Source organism: Anolis carolinensis, chromosome 2 (assembly GCF_035594765.1).
Source record: "Anolis carolinensis isolate JA03-04 chromosome 2, rAnoCar3.1.pri, whole genome shotgun sequence".
Lineage (NCBI taxonomy): Eukaryota > Metazoa > Chordata > Lepidosauria > Squamata > Dactyloidae > Anolis > Anolis carolinensis.
The window spans coordinates 8,701,470-8,720,095 of record NC_085842.1 but is presented as its reverse complement, the minus strand read 5'-3'; the positions used below and the strand labels follow the sequence as shown (position 1 = coordinate 8,720,095).

At 46.5% G+C, this 18,626-nt stretch overlaps 5 protein-coding genes across 5 annotated transcripts in view; 2 read left to right on the top strand and 3 right to left on the bottom strand.

Moving 5' to 3' along the window:
* LOC134296954 (zinc finger protein 24-like) overlaps positions 1–8,060 on the bottom strand; it is a 133,035-nt gene extending 124,975 nt beyond the window's left edge. The window contains exon 1 of the mRNA XM_062973155.1: positions 7,733–8,060. The gene's annotated coding sequence lies outside the window, so the exon portion shown is untranslated. The remainder of the gene's footprint in view (positions 1–7,732) is intronic.
* Positions 1–18,626, top strand: part of LOC100562976 (zinc finger protein 658B) — a 488,523-nt gene that overhangs the window by 263,429 nt on the left and 206,468 nt on the right. The window lies entirely within an intron of this gene.
* Positions 1,804–6,335, bottom strand: LOC100553022 (zinc finger protein 501). Its single transcript, XM_062973108.1, has 3 exons — positions 6,125–6,335; positions 4,235–4,361; positions 1,804–2,909 (listed from the first exon to the last, which is right to left on the bottom strand). Exons 1-3 carry the CDS (start codon positions 6,185–6,187, stop codon positions 1,804–1,806), a joined length of 1,296 nt encoding a protein of 431 aa, XP_062829178.1. The 5' UTR covers positions 6,188–6,335.
* LOC100566073 (zinc finger protein 24-like) lies at positions 6,445–7,526 on the bottom strand. Its single transcript, XM_062973164.1, has 2 exons — positions 7,024–7,526; positions 6,445–6,690 (listed from the first exon to the last, which is right to left on the bottom strand). The coding sequence occupies exons 1-2, from the start codon at positions 7,411–7,413 to the stop codon at positions 6,487–6,489; spliced, it is 594 nt and encodes a 197-aa protein (XP_062829234.1). The 5' UTR covers positions 7,414–7,526; the 3' UTR covers positions 6,445–6,486.
* LOC100563367 (zinc finger protein ZFP2) overlaps positions 8,087–18,626 on the top strand; it is a 44,664-nt gene continuing 34,124 nt past the window's right edge. The window contains exon 1 of the mRNA XM_062973065.1: positions 8,087–8,375. The gene's annotated coding sequence lies outside the window, so the exon portion shown is untranslated. The remainder of the gene's footprint in view (positions 8,376–18,626) is intronic.

Sequence of the window (18,626 nt, the reverse complement as noted above, 5' to 3'; positions counted from 1 at the left end):
AACCTGTGCTGGACGGGGTTGCACTGTGAAATCACAGGTCCGCAGTTTGGGGGTCCTCCTGGATTCAGCGCTGATGCTTGAAGCGCAGGTGTCGGCGGTGGCCGGGAGGGCTTTTGCACAACTCAAACTTGTGCGCCAACTGCGACCATACCTCGTGAAGTCTGACTTGACCACGGTGGTGCATGCATTAGTTACCTCTAGACTGGACTACTGTAATGCGCTCTACGTGGGGCTTCCCTTGAAGACGGCCCGGAAGTTACAGCTGGTCCAACGTTCGGCCGCCAGACTAATAACGGGGGCGAGTTACAGGGAGAGATCTACTCCCCTGTTTAAGGAGCTCCACTGGCTGCCGTTCATCTTCCGGTCCCAATTCAAGGTGCAGACCATCATTTATAAAGCCCTAAACGGTTTGGGACCCGCCTACCTTCGTGACCGTATCTCCTATCATAAACCTGCCCGACCTCTCCGATCATCGGGGGAGGCCCTCCTGTCGCCACTACCTATATCTCAGGCTCGCCTTGTAGGAACAAGGGAGAGGGCCTTCTCTGCGGTGGCCCCTCGCTTGTGGAACTCGCTGCCCATTGAAATCAGGCAAGCCCCCACCCTTTTAGCCTTCAGGAAAGATTTTAAAACATGGATCTTCCGGTGTGCTTTCGGAGAGTAAATGTTCTATGCTACTCCCCCCCGATATTTATCCTCTAGACTGGTTCACTATCTGATGTCCCGTCCCTCGAGGTTTTATTCTGATCCCTTTCTCACCCAGAGTTTTAATTTTTAATCTAGTTTTTAAATGTAGTATTCATGCGGCCCGCTCGTGTTATATTGCTGTTTTGATCTTATGTTGTACTGTTTTATTTTATGTAATGTATTATTTAATTGTATTATGTTATGGTTTATTGTATTGTCTTGGGCATGGCCCCATGTAAGCCGCCCCGAGTCCCCGTTGGGGAGATGGTGGCGGGGTATAAATAAAGTATTATTATTATTATTATTATTATTAACGAAGGGCATGAGAAAAGGCAAAGGAAGGAAAGAAGAGAAAAAGGAAGGGAAGACAAGGAAAGAAGGAAGGGAAGGGAAAAGGGAAGGAAGGGCAAGAGAAAAGAAGTCAAAGGAAGGAAAGAGAAGAGAAAAAGGAAGGGAAGACAAGGATAGAAGGAAAGAAGGAAGGGAAGGGAAGAGAAAAGGGAAGGAAGGGCAAGAGAAAAGAAGGGAAGGTTAGAAGGCAGACCGTATTTCAGTTCTTGCGAACCACTGGTGGTCCGTAGCCCACTGGTTGGGAACCACTGTCTTAAAGGGAAGGGGCTAACTCTGGATCCCTCCCATAATGGCTATTTACAACACGCAAGCTAATCACTCCTGACTGAGGAGGAAAACAGAGGATGTTTCTGTAGGGGCACGACGTTCACAAACTGGACATTTGCAACCAAGGTGGAAATGGAGCTGGAAACTAAGCCGAGGAACAACTGATGGTTTATTTCTTTTCAAACAAGGCGACAAGACAACCATATTTAACGCTCTGAAGCAGTGGTCCTCAACCTATGGGTCTCCAGGTGTTTTGGCCTACAACTCCCAGAAATTCGGGCCAGTTTACCAGCTGTTTACAAAAACATTTGGGAACCTACAGGTTGAGAACCACTGCTCTGAAGGATTGTCACACAGAGCTTGCTTTCTGCTGCTCCAGAGAACAGGACCTCCACCCTACGGATTCAAATGACAAGAATGGGGACTCCACCAAATCTGACGAAAAACTTCTCAAAGGGTCCTGTTTGAAATCAGACATTTTCCCACAATTGCTGGTTTTTAGCCTGTATGTGTTCTCTGGTGCTGGTAAAGGGATGAACTCTGAGTAAAACATTTTCCACATTCATAGCATTTGTATGGCTTCTCTCCTGTGTGGAGTCTTTTGTGGCTCATCAAGGTTGAACTCTGAGTAAAACATTTCCCACACTCCTGGCATTGGTATGGTTTCTCTCCTGTGTGGAGTCTTTTGTGCTTCAACAAGTTTGAAGTGGAAGCAAAACATTTCCCACACTCCTGGCATTGGTATGGCTTCTCTCCTGTATGGAGTCTTTTGTGCTTCAACAAGTCTGAACTGGAAGCAAAACATTTCCCACACTCCTCGCATTTGTATGGCTTCTCTCCTGTATGGTGTCCTTTGTGCCTCGCCAAGTGTGAACTGGAAATAAAACATTTCCCACACTCCTGGCATTGGTATGGTTTCTCTCCAGTGTGGAGTCTTTTGTGGCTCACCAAGTTTGAACTCTCAGTAAAACATTTCCCACACTCCTCACATTTGTATGGTTTCTCTCCTGTGTGGAGTCTTTTGTGGCTCACCAAGTTTGAATTCTCAGTAAAACATTTCCCACACTCCTCACATTTGTATGGCTTCTCACCAGTGTGGAGTCTTCTGTGGCTCACCAAGTTTGAACTCTGAGTAAAACATTTCCCACACTCCTGGCATTGGTATGGTTTCTCTCCTGTGTGGAGTCTTTTGTGCCTCAACAAGTTTGAACTGGAAGCAAAACATTTCCCACACTCCTGGCATTGGTATGGCTTCTCTCCTGTGTGGAGTTTTTTGTGCTTCACCAAGGCTGAACTGGAAGCAAAACATTTCCCACACTCTTGGCATCTGTATGGTTCCTGACCTGTGTGAAATTTCTTGTGTTTCACCACACATTTTGCGGATACTTTCCCTTTAAGATGGCTTTTCCCAACATTGAGTGTCTTGTGAAGCACAAGTGCCATATTTTGGGTAAAACACTGCCCACATACATTGCATTTGTCGGGCCTTTCTCTGGCAGAACCTCCATCTTCTGTGTGGGCTTGCTGGTATCGATGAAGGCCCCCGTTGTGTCCCAAATGCTTCCTGTACTTGGTGCATACATGGCTCTTCTCCCCGTTATCTACTGTGAAAAAGAAGAACAGAAACAATCATTCCTCAGTGTGAGTCATAAAGACTCAAAGGAAGTGGGATAAGAAGTGAATTGAAATGATTCTTAAAATAACACAGTCATGGAGGAAAAGAAGATATGCCTGTTGTCCTTTCCCCTCCCCTTGTTCAGTGAAGATGGACCCTGGTTGTCTGCCTGGAGCCTCTAAGAGAGAGATGAGTAACATACGCTCCAGAGGCTCCCTGTTGCTCAGCCCAGCCCGGTTTTTTTATTCCGCCTCCTTCTCTCTGGGGAATGGATGCCTTTTCCCTTCACATCCAAATGCTTGCCTTTTTTCTCTAGCTTTAGACTTTACCAACTACCATCCATTTCACCATCGTTCCCTCCTTTTTATTTCTCCCCCCCAATCCCCGTTCTCTTTTTCCATGCTCCCTTAAGGTTGGATTTTTCCGCTCCAACGTAGAAGATCCCATACCTAATTTCAGAGTAGAGCAGAGTCTCGCTTATCCAACATAAACTGGCTGGCAGAACGTTGAATAAGCAAAAATGTTCAATAATAAGAGTATGAGTATTTAGGAAAGTGGCTGTGGAAAATTTGGGATTTTCTAACATTTAGGGTAAAATAAACATACAGAGTTTTTCAAAAAGATGCACACAATTGGAAAGAGCTAGATTTCTGCAGATGTGAAACTACCATGAATGACACTCTTACCACTTGAAGGAGAAGAGCAGAGAGTGTGACTCCTGCTCTATGCCTCTCCTAGTGCACAAAAAACCCTGAGCCCCGATCATCCACAAGCACAGAACACATAACACATGATATTACAAGTCACCATCTTGCAAATGAATGAGGTTAGGGGCTGTTTGTGTGCTGGGAGAGGCAGCCTAGAGAGAGAGAGCTGAGCCTTCAGAAACGCAAAGGTTAGCCTGCCTGGTTGGGGGGAAAAACAAGGTTGAATACCACACCAATCCTAAGATGTATAGCCACCTCTGCGTATCTGAAGTTAGGGGAAGTTTGTTTTTCTTCATGATCCATTCTCTGGCCTCTCTCTCCAGCCTATCTGCTTCCTCCCTCTCCTTGCCTCTCACACAAACACTCAGACAGAGAGAGAGAGAGAGAGGCTTCGATTTGACTCATTATGGAAATCATCCCACTTGAGTCTGAATTGGTGCTAACATTATATTATTATTATTATTATTATTATTATTATTATTATTATTATTATTATTATTTCATATATTTCTAACATAAGCCCTGCCTTGCGGACCCTCGGTGACTGTGATGATTTAGGCTAATACTGCCTTTTGAAACAGAAATCCCATCAGTGAGGGAGCCTTACCAAGAGAGTCCACAATCCCATTCATCTCCTCCATGACCTGCTTGTGCAAGGCTTTCTGGTCAGGATTCAGGAGAACCCACTCCTCCAGGGAGAAATCCACAGCCACGTCCTCAAAGGCGATTGGGCCCTGGCGGAAGAAGAAAAAAAAATCCCTTCACACGTGAGAGCTATCAAAAAAAAACAAGAAATTCTTTAAAGCAGATTTACATTACTTTCCAAAGGTCTTGCTGAAAGCAAGATGTGCTACATCCACTGCATTTCCTTCATCTCCCAAGCTTGGAACTCAATTCAAAAACAGATTAGTCTGACATGACTTGTTTTGGAGAAACCCATCTTGCCCTTCAGTGATTCCAGACGGCCTTCTTCATGATCTGCTCCAACATCTTCCCTGCTATTTAGGTCAAGATAACGGGCGACTTCAATGCAAGGGTAGGATCTAGTTTGGTAAATGTGTTGAGAGAAGAGGGCCTGGAGGAAGATCCCTTCAACTCTCTCCTGACACCAGAAGCCCGACACTCTAAGGACCAAGCGTGCAACCAAGCCGAAACGTGCCTGACCAAAATGGCCACGCAGCTCAACCTGTCCCGGCTAAATGGACTAACTCAATTTCCTGACTCTGGAGAATATACATTGGTCTCACCAAGGGGCTCTAGTGTCATAGACTATCTTCTGACTTCACCCTCCATAGCTAGCGACATTGATTCATTTGCTATAGACAATTCCTTGCTTAGTGATCATCTATCTCCCACTTCCCCTGGTTTTGGAGAGAAGCTCTTCCCCACCTGGAGAAACCTACCCACAATGCACTAGGCTGAAGCGGAACCTTAAGATGAAGGGGGTGTGCCTAGATATCTTGAACTCTTAGGAAGTGTTGTCCATAGAAACTACGATCATTGAAATCCCAGATTTCGAGGAGGCATCACCGGGTTTGAATCCCTTATAAAATCTATCTTTTAAAAACTATACGATTGGCAAATAATGCCGAGGCATCCCAGGGTCAGACCCAAAAACTGGTTTGATAACGAGTGCATAATAGCAAACAAACAGAAATGCTTCCTCTATAACGATTATTGATCCACATCAAACGATCTCCTCCTTATAAAAATTCAAGAGTCTAAACAGCTGCTCCAACTGCTTATGGGACAGGTCAAGATAACTGGATGGTCATTGTTAGGGGACCTCTTTTTGGTCCATTCTTGGAGATAGAGACAACCTTTGCCTCCTCCACCCGGCTGGGACTTCTCCTGTTCCCAAAAATGAACAAAGAGGATTGCCAGTGGTTCTGGGATTACTGCTGTTAGTTCAATACTCTTGGGTGTAGTTCACCTGGCCCTGGAGACTGGGATTCATTGAGAGTGGCCAGGTATTCCTAGACTCCTTCTTTACCTATTTTGGGTTGCATTTCCCCAGTTGCTCCATCTTGCTCAGGCAGAATACCCATTTCCCTTTGGGAGAAGACTGAGGCCATGTTCTAACTCTTCCCTATCCCTGGTTAGCATCTCACCACCTTCTCCAGGCACAGACCCTACTCTTGGCTCATTTTCTCTTCTAACCTCATTTTCTGATTTAGATCGTTAGACCTTTTCCCTATTTATGCTGGTTAGTCGTTTACATTCTTTGGTGATCCCCCCTCCTTTCCATTTCTTGTACACGCCCCTCTTCAATCTTAGCTCCGTTGAAAGTTCTTTGAACATCCATTCTGGTTTCTTTAGTTTTCTCTATATTTTTTTCCCTCCTTGTTGGTGCTGTTTGCAATTGTGCCGTCAGTATTTCACTTCTAAGGAAACACATTCCATCTTGCCTGTTTCAACAGATATTTTACAATTAATCCTGGAACCAAAGGCACCCCGGCAGGCCCAGTCCTCTGCTCCCAGGAATCCTTCTGCTTACCTGACTCAGTCCCACTCCATCGCAAAGGGGGAGAAACGGCTGAGGATTCGGCAACAGCATCATTCCAGACCCTGGAGAGAGAGCAAGGGGTGGAAAGCTGGTCACATAAATAACAATAACAATGATAATAATAATTTTATTTTTTTACTCGCCTCTTCTTGCAGTTCTAGGCAGGTTACAACACAATTTTAAAAACACAAACATTGCCAAAATTCAACAAAGATCCACATTTCTATAAAAGATCCACATTAAAACTGCATTTCTATAAAATTCATATTGAAGTCCATAAAAGATCACACAAAGGACATGAGTTTAAGATATATACCCATCTCAAGGCCAAATGATCCTTCACCTTCTGAAGCTCAAACTGTGGGTGTGCAATCATCCCCCCAAAGTGGGATTTCCACTGGCACAAACCCCCAAAACTCCCTGAAGAGTCCCTTCTCACCCTGCAAGGCGGCAGCCCCGTCTCCTTCCCGCTTCAGCTCCTTCTGCCTGAGACTCTGGGTGGTGTCTGGTGGAGATTCCTCTGGTGCAGGGACTTCCATGGAGTTATTGTTATGGGCCTGGAAGAGCACAGAGCATTCCAGAAGGAGTTTGGGAAAAGTTCAGAAATATCACAGACCTCTAGACCTTTTTGGAAAGAATAACTCTGAGATGGCAACCTAGTTTGGAACCAATGCCCCCCCCCCTCCCATCATTGTCTATGTTCTATCTTGAGCAGAGCATCAACCAAGCTGAGGGTAGAGATGGAGGGGCAGAGCAGGTGGGGAGAGAGGTCGAGGGAGCAGGGCCTTGCTTATCCCCCACATCGGTCCCATCTCGGAAGAAAGGCAGGATGTACGTTCAACCTGTCCATCAGTCCCCAGGTTAGTGAAACCCAGAGGGAATGCTCTCACCTGTCCTTCCTGCTCCTTGTCCTCGGCCCGACTCAGGAGGAAGCCTTCCGCCAGGGCCACCGCCTGGGAACAGGTCTCTGCCCCACACTCTCGGACCCAGCTCCCCATCTCTGGGGGCAGGATGCTCAGGAACTGCTCCAGGGTCACCAGGTCCAGCACCTCGGCCTTGGTGTGCTGCTCTGGCTTCAGCCACTGGCGGCACAGATCGTGGAGACGACTGCAAACCCCTCTGGGTCCTTCACCCTCTTGGTAGGAGGACTGCCTGAAGCGCTGGCGCTGTGTGTCCGAGCTGTCAAGGTCCACACTCAGGGACTCATGTCTGGTTCTTTCCCAGGATTCCCCACTGCCCCCAGGTCCTGCTTCAGGCCCACGTGAGTTGGGTCTCTCCATGCTGGAACCACTCTGGTGAAGAACCCAACCGTATCCAAGATGCTTTTCCTTCCTCTTATTTCTTTCAAGGGAAGGAAATCCCTCCACAGGCTCTACTCCGAAATTCTCAGCCAAAAATCCTCTGTGAAAGAAAGGCAGAATTACACAAAGAGACTTTGGGAGGCCTATTACAACATTATTATGTATTATTATAAGCATATACAGTCTATTATATTATTAGCATAGCACAATATTGGTATGAGGGGAAAACCTTGACCTTTTGCCTATTACAACATTATTATGTATTATTATCTGTATGTACAGTCTATTGTCTTCTTACCTCAGCGCCCTTCCTTCACCCGGATGAGGCCTCGGCCTTCCCAACGGTCCCTCGGCCACTCACGTGACCCCGCCCACGTCTCTGGGTCTAGGGAGAGGAGGAAACTCCCAATCCCGTCAGAGCTACACTTCAGGTTCTGAAGCGACACATTAGGCAGCAGGGAAACACCGTCTGGAGGAGGCCGGAGGAGGCTGCTTCCCCGACACGACCCCTCAATCCTTCCTTCCTTCCTTCCTGGCCTGGCCCTCCCTTTCCCGCTTCCTCGAGCGGGGGCCGATCCCCATGGGCGGGTCCCGGGAATGACCGTTAATGACCGAACGGGGAAGGAAAGGGCCGGGGGAGATTCTGCCCGGAGACTGATGACGTCAGGGAGGGAGGCGGATTCCCATTGGACGTTTTGCGGCAAAGAACGGAGGAGCGTCTCTCTCTGTCTGTCTGTGTCGGGCTCCGTTCAACTGCCGAGAAGCCCCGCCCCTCTATGGGCATCCTGCCCGCGGCTGCCATGTTAGGCCCGGGCGGAAGTCCACCGAGAAAAGGAGGCCTTTCCTAGAGCGGAGACGGGCCGGCGCCTTTCCCTGTGAGCTCACTTCCGGAGGAGGAAGGAAAGGCCTTTCGGAGAGAGAAGAAGAAAGCTGAGGAGAGGGTGAGTGCGAGTGCGAGTGCGAGTGGGGGGCTGTGTGGGTCTCCGAGTTTGCCCCCCGCGCCTTGCCCTCCGCCCGGGCTCTGCCTCTGCTCACGGGCCTGCCTCCCTCCCGGTCGGGGCCCGGTCTGCCCTGGTGAGGCTGCGGCCTGCTCTGCCCTCTGGGCCCGTGGCGGCGCCACTGCGCATGCGCCTCCCTCCCTCTCTCATTCCTTCCTTCACTGCCAGAGGAAACCCAAACCAGCCGCCTTGAACCGGGTTAGAGCGCAGTGCAGACGCGGGTCTCTGTGTGGACTCTGTGCTCTCTGAGAGAGAGGAGGGAGGGAGGGAGGGAGGGCCCGGCACACTCTGCAAGGAAAGCCCTGGGAGCCACGTCTTGGCCTCGTGGGACTGACCCTTATTTATTTATTATTTATTTCTCACCTTTATATCCCTGATATGCCCTGTAAGCCTTATATATCACCTGTCACATCAGCACTTTTAATCTTGTACCCATTACTCTGGCCCGGCCCAGTTTTATTGTGTTCTAGCGTATTGTTATTGCTTGTGGTTTATACTGTTTTTAATTTGCTTTTTGTTTTGTATTGTTATATTGTGTGTTGAGGCCTTGGCCTTTGTAAGCCGCATCGAGGCCTTTGGGAGATGCTAGCGGGGTACAAATAAAGTTTAATAAATAATAATAATAATAGTAATCCCGCCCTTCTCACCCGACGGGACTCAGAGCAGCTTACCTCAGTGGCAACCATTAGATGCCCATAAAAACCAATATAAAACAGCACATGAGACAGTTAAACTATTGAAATACATTATGAATTAAAAATATACATTTCAAACATAAAATCAGACCCGTTCTTCCCCGTTCGGAACTCCAGAGACCCCTCCGCCTGTGGGACCTGCCCCTCCCCCTCTCCCAGGATCTCCCCCCCCCCCCCACACACACACACACGCTCTGCCTTGAACCGGATGAGAGGAGTCCCCGCAGGCACATCGCCTCAGGTGCTCACGTGATGAAGGCAGAAGGGAAGCTCCGAAATACAGCAGAGTCTCACTTATCCAACACTCGCTTATCCAACGTTCGGGATTATCCAACGCATTTTTGTAGTCAATGTTTTCAATACATCTTGATATTTTGTTGCTAAATTCGTAAATACAGTAATTACTACATAGCATTATAATAATGATAATAATAATAATAAGTTTATTTATATCCCGCCTCCATCTCCCCCAATGGGGACTCGGGGCGGCTTACAGCAAAATCAAAATACAAGCAATGATAAAATATAAAACATCAAAAGACAAAAACAAAAACCAATAAAAAAATATATACACAATAGGTTAAAAATACAACACAGAATTAAAACATCAAATTAAAAACAATGAGGTTGCAATAGTGGATAAGCAAGGTGCACATTATGGGTAGCCAATTCGTAAATAGATAAAGTGTATTAGAATCATTTAAGGTCACATTAGGTACGGTAGGGAGGAGTCCTGAATAATATCAAGCAATCAGGAATCGGGAAGAGCGACCAGTGCAAAAGGTCGAGGGGCATAATAATTGTGATGGAAAAAGCTGATCTTAACCAAAGGCCTGGGTGAAAAGCCAGGTTTTCAGACTCTTCCGAAATGCCATTAAGGTGGGGGCTTGCCTGATCTCCCCAGGCAGCGAATTCCATAACCGGGGGGCCCTCGTCCCCACCAACCGCGCTTGTGACGCTGGCGGGAGCGAGAGGAGGGCCTCCCCCAATGACCAAAGAGACCGTACAGGTTCGTAGGGGGAGAGACGATCCCCAAGGTAGATGGGTCCCAAACTGTTCCGAGCTTTATAGGTGATCACCAGCACTTTGAATTACTACATATTGAACTACTTTTTCTGCCAAATTTGTTGTCTAACATGATGTTTTGGCGCTTCATTTGTAAAATCATAACCTAATTTGATGTTTAATAGGCTTTTCCTTCATCCTTCCTTATGATCCAAGATATTCGCTTATCCAACATTCTGCCGGCCTGTTTATGTTGGATAAGTGAGACTCTATTGTACTCCCTGAGGGACACCACTATTCCTAGCGAGGGTCACAAGTTCTGCCAAGTGTCAGACTCCAAAGAAGCCCTTTAAAGGGAGGAAAATCCTGAGAGTGCCTTGGACCTTGGCAAGAAGATCCAACCAGTCCATCCTCCAGGAAATAATGCCCAATGGCTGCTCACTGGAGGGAAGGATATTACAGGCAAAGTTGAAGTATTTTGGCCACATCATGAGGAGACAGGAAAGCTTGGAAAAGATCACGATGCTGGGGAAAATGGAAGGAAAAAGGAAGAGAGGACGACCAAGGGCGAGATGGATGGACAGTATCCTTGAAGGGACTGGGTTGACCTTGAAGGAACTGGGGGCGGTGACAGCTGACGGGGAGCTCTGGCCTGGACTGGTCCATGAGACGACGAAGGAAGTCCAGGGAGAACGCATGGCGTGGGAGGGGCTTTTCATCTTCAACCAGCTCTGTCGTTCTTTACTCTCCTCATTCCTTTATGGATCAACCTTCAGCCATGTCTGCTTGCTTCTGGGGCAGACTCACAGCAAACCCTGTCCTCCTGATCCCAGAAGGGCAGTTGGTTCTCGCAGAAGCAGAGGAAGCAGGAGGACATTTTTGCTCCCTGGCTTCAGGTAGGATTTGGCTAAGATTTGGCTAAGATTTTAAACTGAGTTTGGGCTTGGCTCCTGTGGTCAAAGTCTAACTGTTGTGTGACTGTTGTGTTGAAAGAGAGCCAGGTACTTAAGTTGATTGACAGCAGGCATTGTCCCCTGTTAATTGAGTTTCTGGGAAAGCTTTATTTGCCAGTGTGAGTTTCTGCCAGAGCCTGATCCCAGAAGGGCAGTTGGTTCTCGCAGAAGAAAAAGGCACCTTTACTAACTATCCTTTGCAGTACATACAGGAAACAAAGCAACATAAACAAATACACAAAGACGTGGTTTGTTGCAGTCTGCACATAAAGTGCGTGCATATTACTTAACTGTACAAAGATCCCACTTGGCCACCACGCTCACCAAGAGATGCAACAAAAGCAAAACATTCCCATCACATGCACCAGCTGTGGCATGTTCCGCTTTTTCACACAAAAACTAGACAACTACATCTGCTCCAAATGCAAACAGATGACTCTGATGGAGCAGAGGATCCAACAGCTCGAGCACCGTATTAAGACCCTTAAGGACATTCAGGCACTCGAGCTCTTCTTGGACACTGCACAACACGCTGCTGTAGATCAGCAGCCTGCATCACACCAACACCACCAAGACCATGATCAGGAACCTTATGGGGAGATCAACTCAAAGGTAGACAACCCTCAGGCTTGGAAGGAGGTCACCCATAGAAGGAGACGCAGGACCAGGCAGCCTCCACAGAACTCCTCTGCTCAGCTGCATTTACACAACAGATTTGAAATTCTTACATCATTAACATACAATCAGGAAACACATCTTGTGGAGGACCACAGTTTCTTAGATACCACTCAGTGGACCATCCTGGATCAATGCGCAGGGGATAGCCCTGACAGGGACAGTGCATCACCACAGTCACACTTATGTAATCATGCAAATGCTCCACCCCCAATCATAGACCAGGAGCAACAGGAACATCCTTGGGAGAGTAATGGGCTCTCGGATGTATCTCAATGGATTGTCATTGATGAATGCACTGGGGATGTTGAGGAGGAGGACAACACTTTACACCTACATGATTCACTTCAACAGGAACACTCTTCAGGGGACATACACACTGTCTTGCACAAAAGGGACCCTGTCAATCCTCAAAGGAAACAGGTCTTGGTAGTAGGTGACTCCCTCCTTAGAGGAACGGAAGCCATCATTTCCAGACCGGATGGGATGGCTCGAGAAACATGCTGCCTCCCGGGGGCAAAAATACACCATATCACTCAGAGGCTCAGCAGGCTCCTAAAGCCCCATCACCCTCCCCACCTTATGTTGATTCATGTAGGTACCAATGACACCGCTAGGCATACTTTTCAAAAGATCACAAATGATTTTCGAGCTCTGGGAACAAAGCTAAAACTGTATAATGTACATGTGATCTTTTCATCCCTCCTCCCCGTTGTAGGACATGGCTCTACAAGGGCCGGAAAAATAGTACAGGTCAATAACTGGCTCAGAAAATGGTGTCAAGAGGAGCATTTTGGCTTCCTTGACCATGGTCTACTCTTCCAAGAGGATGGACTACTGGCAAGCGATGGGGTGCATCTCACACAAGTAGGAAAACATCTTTTTGCACACAGACTCACAAACCTCATCAGGCGCACTTTAAACTAAATCCACTGGGGGAGGGGAACAACAGCCTGGCGAACACTATATTACCCACGACCACAGGGAACCGCCGTAAGGCTAAACGGAGGGCTGCACAAACACAGCAAGGACCAAGTACAGAGAGCACAATAATCCCAAATAAACAGTTCGAGGGGAGGTCACAGGGGCTTACATGTCTTTACACTAATGCTCAGAGCATGGGAAATAAGCAAGACGAACTCCAACTCCTAGCACAGCACCACACATACGATGTCATAGGCATCACTGAAACCTGGTGGGATGACTCCCATCACTGGAATTTAACCATTGAGGGCTATAACCTCTTTCACATAAATAGAACAAAGGGGAGAGGAGGGGGAGTAGCTTTATATGTCAAAAACAGTTACGTTGCAGAAGAAATGCAAGACTGTAATCCGGGAAACCAGCTTGAAAGCATCTGGATAAGAATCAAGGGAACCGGGACTCAAAAAGATCTTGTCGTGGGTGTCTACTACAGACCTCCGAGTCAGGATGAAGGACTTGATGAAGCCTTCTGTCAACAGCTGACCAAACAGGCACAAAGAAGAGATATAGTAGTCATGGGCGATTTCAATTATCCCGATATCTGCTGGAAAACAAACTCAGCCAAGAGTACAAAGTCCAACAAATTCCTCACTTGCCTTGCAGATAATTTTATGGTCCAGAAGGTAGAAGAGGCAACAAGGGGATCAGCAACTCTTGATCTAATCTTAACAAATGTGGAAGACCTGATCAATACAGTTGAAGTGGTTGGATCCTTAGGGGCAAGTGACCATGTGCTCCTGCAGTTTGCAATACAAAGGAATGCTGAAACTAAGACAAGTCAAACACGCATTCTGGACTTTAAGAGAGCTGACTTCCAAAAAATGATGGAATTACTGAGCGGCATTCCATGGACGCCGATATTAAAAAACAAGGGAGTTAAGGATGGATGGGAGTTTTTCAAAAGTGAAATACTCAAGGCGCAAATGCAAACAGTGCCAACAAAGAAGAAAAATAAGACAAGTGCAAAGAAGCCAGAATGGATGTCCAAAGAACTTCTAACTGAGCTAAAGCTCAAAAGTGACATGCACAAGAAGTGGAAAAGGGGAGAAATCACCAAAGAAGAATTCAAACGTATAGCCAACTCCTGTAGGGAAAAGGTTCGCAAGGCTAAAGCGCAAAATGAGCTCAGGCTTGCCAGGGACATAAAAAACAACAAAAAAGGTTTTTTTTGCTTATGTTGGTAGAAAAAGGAAGAAAAAGGAGGCGATAGGGCCACTGCAAGGAGTAGATGGGGTGATGGTGACAGGGGATAGGGAAAAGGCAGAACTGCTTAATGCCTTCTTTGCCTCGGTCTTCTCACAAAAAGAAAGCCATCTTCAACCTCAGCAACATGGAATGGACGAAGGATTGGGGGAAATCCAACCCCAAATAGGGAAACAAGTTGTCCAGGAACACCTGGCCACTCTAAACGAATTCAAGTCCCCAGGGCCAGATCAGCTACATCCAAGAGTATTGAAGGAACTAGCGGAAGTTATTTCAGAACCACTGGCAATCATCTTCGAGAGTTCTTGGAGAACAGGAGAAGTCCCAGCAGATTGGAGGAGGGCGAATGTGGTCCCTATCTTCAAGAAGGGAAAAAAGAACGACCCAAACAATTACCGTCCGGTCAGCCTCACATCAATACCAGGCAAGATTCTGGAAAAGATCATTAAGGAAGTGGTCTGCAAACACTTAGAAACAAATGCGGTCATTGCTAATAGTCAACACGGATTTACCAAAAACAAGTCATGCCAGACTAATCTGATCTCTTTTTTCGATAGAGTTACGAGTTGGGTCGATACAGGGAATGCCGTGGATGTAGCATATCTAGATTTCAGTAAGGCCTTCGACAAAGTCCCCCACGACCTTCTGGCAAACAAACTAGTAAAATGTGGGCTAGACAAAACTACGGTTAGGTGGATCTGTAATTGGCTAAGCGAACGAACCCAAAGGGTGATTCTCACCAATGCGTCGTCTTCATCATGGAAAGAAGTGACAAGTGGAGTGCCGCAGGGCTCCGTCCTGGGCCCGGTTCTGTTCAACATCTTTATTAACGACTTAGACGAAGGGTTAGAAGGCACGATCATCAAGTTTGCAGATGACACCAAACTCGGAGGGATAGCTAACACTCCAGAAGACAGGAGCAGAATTCAAAACGATCTTGACAGACTAGAGAGATGGGCCGAAACTAACAAAATGAAGTTCAACAGGGACAAATGCAAGATACTTCACTTCGGCAGAAAAAATGGAAATCAAAGATACAGAATGGGGGACGCCTGGCTTGACAGCAGTGTGTGCGAAAAAGATCTTGGAGTCCTCGTGGACAACAAGTTAAACATGAGCCTACAATGTGATGCGGCAGCTAAAAAAGCCAATGGGATTTTGGCCTGCATCAATAGGGGAATAACGTCTAGATCCAGGGAAGTCATGCTCCCCCTCTATTCTGCCTTGGTCAGACCACACCTGGAATACTGTGTCTAGTTTTGGGCACCGCAGATGAAGGGAGATGTTGACAAGCTGGAAAGCGTCCAGAGGAGGGCAACTAAAATGATTAAGGGTCTGGAGAACAAGCCCTATGAGGAGAGGCTTAAAGAGCTGGGCATGTTTAGCCTGCAGAAGAGAAGGCTGAGAGGAGACATGATAGCCATGTACAAATATGTGAGGGGAAGTCATAGGGAGGAGGGAGCAAGCTTATTTTCTGCTGCCCTGCAGACTAGGACACGGAACAATGGCTTCAAACTACAGGAAAGGAGATTCCACCTGAACATCAGGAAGAACTTCCTCACTGTGAGGGCTGTTCGGCAGTGGAACTCTCTCCCCCGGGCCGTGGTGGAGGCTCCTTCCTTGGAGGCTTTTAAGCAGAGGCTGGATGGCCATCTGTCGGGGGTGCTTTGAATGCGATTTCCTGCTTCTTAGCGGGGGGTTGGACTAGATGGCCCTTGAGGTCTCTTCCAACTCTACTATTCTATGATTCTATGATTCTACTTGACCTAGACCAAACCTTTTTCTATCCCGCTCTATCTCCCAAAAGGGACTCGGGGTGGTGAGCAACAAAAAATCACCAAACGTCCAATGCCTGAGAAATAGAACATAAACACTATTCAGATAATAAAAATCACATACATCGGGATATACTTACAAAACCACTCAAAGTGACAAGTGAGAAATTTAATTTATAGAATAAAATAATTGGGACACATTTCTGTAATGACTCTAGTAGTGGTCAGAAGAAATTAACACAATTACAATTCGCAATGGACACGAGCTGGGTCAACATTTACAATAAATCCCCAAAAAGTTTTAACTTCTGTGTTGCGTTTCCTCCCCTGCCTCCTCTGATCCTTGATTTGCCCAAAGAGACTGGGATCCCTTTGGAAGAGCCAGATGTTCCTCTGCTGCCTAAGTACTTACTGCATTTTCTCTCCTGCCTCTTCGGCCCCATTATATTAGCTTAGGATATCCCTGTGCAGCCCTTTTTCCTCTTCTGTGCTGAATTTCCCCTCCTGCTTCTTCAGCTCCATTACCCAACCATAACAACAACAACAACAACTTTATTTTTTACCCCACCTCCATCTCCCCAAAGGGACTCGGGCCGGCTAACATGGGGCCAAGCCCAGGTAATGACAATAAAACAAAATAAAATACATGCACAGCATGCATCATCAATAAGTAAAAAGATAAAATCAAGATAAAAACACAATTATACACAGTAACATAGTAAAATAGTAAGAGAGTAAAAATGGCATAGTAGAACATAATTCAAAAAACAGATCAAGGATCAAACAGGAGGAACTGGGCCAAAGGGCGAGGAGTGTATATTGTAAACCCAATGGGTGAGGAAGATGGGTAAAGTGCTGCATTTAATGGGAGACTTGGGGCGGGATAAACGGTGAAATTATTTCCAACTGATGGAGCAGAATAAAATGCGTCAGATACAGTGATTGTCACTGAGGCGGGACCTGTCATAATAATAACTTTATTTTTATATCCCGCTCCCATCTCCCCCATGGGGACTCGGGGCGGCGCACATGAGGAACAAGCCCAATGTCACATACAATAAACAGTCATACATTAAAACCAATATAGACAATAAGACCATCTAACAGCATTAGTCTCCTGTTTTTAACACTGTATCCTGCTTGTTGATTTTAATGATTGTTTTAATTGATGTTGATGTTTTTTACTGGGATAATTGTTTTATTGCTTTGTTACTGTTATTTGTTTGTTTTATCGGGCCAGGCCCCATGTAAGCCGCCCCGAGTCCCTTTGGGGAGCTGGGGCGGGGTATAAAAATAAAGTTATCTATATATATAAAAGAGTGATGGCATCACGGCGATGGACAAAACAACAAATCTACAGCCCCCCCAAACTCGAAAATTGGCAACGCAATCCATCATCCCCGCCTCCAGTAAGATACAACAAATTTACACATAAAACACTATCACAACACCAAAAAATGCCAAAACTAAGTACGCATGCGCAAAAACACCATGCTTCAACCCTTTATGGCGCTCGCGCGGCTCCAGTAAGATTTATAGGACAAACACAATCACAGGGCCACAAACGGCCAAAAACTGCAACAGGCGATGTGCGCCTGCGCGCACCCCCCCATCCCTTCCCGCGCGCGCACACACACACCTCGCCTCAGAGCTGAAGGAAGGAAGGCAGGGAGGCCGATTCCTTGCTGGGCGCGGGATGGAGGAGGCCGCGCTGGGAGGCGTGCGGGCCTCACGTCGCTCTCTGCCCTCTCCCCCTCAATGTCCTCCCCCCTCAGGGCCCATGGAGGGCCCCGGTTGCCGTTCAGGCCCCCTCCTCCCGTCCCTCTCCCCTCCCCCCAATGCGAGGAAGGCCCCGCGGAGCCTCCCCCCCCCGCCTCACCCTCTCTCCTCCTCCTCCTCCCTTCTCGGTTCTTCTCGGAGGTCTTCAAGCTCTTCAAGGTGAGGGGGGAAGAGGAGGGCACGGCCCTCGAGCAGGCCTGGACCTCCCCTCGAGTGGTTTGGGGCGCCAACCCCCCCCCGCCCTTCCCGGCCTCAGGGCCCTTCCTTTTCCCCCTCACCCGGTTAAACGGCTGATGGGGAAAAGGAAAGAGCCTCAGGCCAGGAAGGGTGGAAGTTGGCGCCCAAAACAAGTCAAGGGAAGGCCCCAGTTGGCCCAGGCTGAGCTTCCCCCTTTTCTGTTGTTGTTATTGTTGTTGTTGTTCTCACCCACAAATGACAACCCCTCCAATGCCTCAGAAGCCCCCCTTTTTCCCCTCTCAAACCCTATCGCCCTCACCTTTCCCTTCCCTGTAATAATTATTAATATAATAACTGATCATCAGTTAAGAATGTCATAATCACCAATAATAATACTAATTTATTATTAGTATAATACTGATAATCATTCGAGAACATAATAATTCATAATAATAGTCAGTTCTTATTATTATAACACTGACAATCATTCAACAATGTATTAACAAATCGTAATAATAGAAAATTATTATTATTATTATAGTAATAATCATTCACAAATTAATAATTATTATTATAACATTGATAATCATTCAACAATATAATAACAACTAATAATAAGTAGTTATTATTTTTATCACAATGATAATCATTCAAGACTATAATAATTATTATTGTTATAACAGAAGGCGCCTCATATAATCCACTTCTAAACAAATAATATCACATTATAAATATACACTAGAATCTCACTTATCCAACATAAACAAGCCGGCAGAACGTTGCATAAATAAATATGTTGGATAATAAGAAGGGATTCAGGAAAACCAATTACACATCGAATTAGGTCATCATTATACAAATTAAACACCAAAACATCATGTTATACAACAAATTTGACACAAAAAGTAGTTCCATGCGCAGTAATGCTATGTAGTAATTACTGTATTT

Coding starts and splice junctions, on each gene's coding strand:
- LOC100553022 (XM_062973108.1), bottom strand. CDS start 6,187: ATGATGCTGTTGCCGAATCCTCAGCCGTTTCTCCCCCTTTGCGATGGA. Junction 4,362..6,124: donor ATGGAGTGGGACTGAGTCAG/GTAAGCAGAAGG, acceptor TTCTTCCGCCAG/GGCCCAATCGCCTTTGAGGA. Junction 2,910..4,234: donor TGGGATTGTGGACTCTCTTG/GTAAGGCTCCCT, acceptor TCTTTTTCACAG/TAGATAACGGGGAGAAGAGC.
- LOC100566073 (XM_062973164.1), bottom strand. CDS start 7,413: ATGGAGAGACCCAACTCACGTGGGCCTGAAGCAGGACCTGGGGGCAGT. Junction 6,691..7,023: donor ACAAGGAGCAGGAAGGACAG/GTGAGAGCATTC, acceptor GTGCTCTTCCAG/GCCCATAACAATAACTCCAT.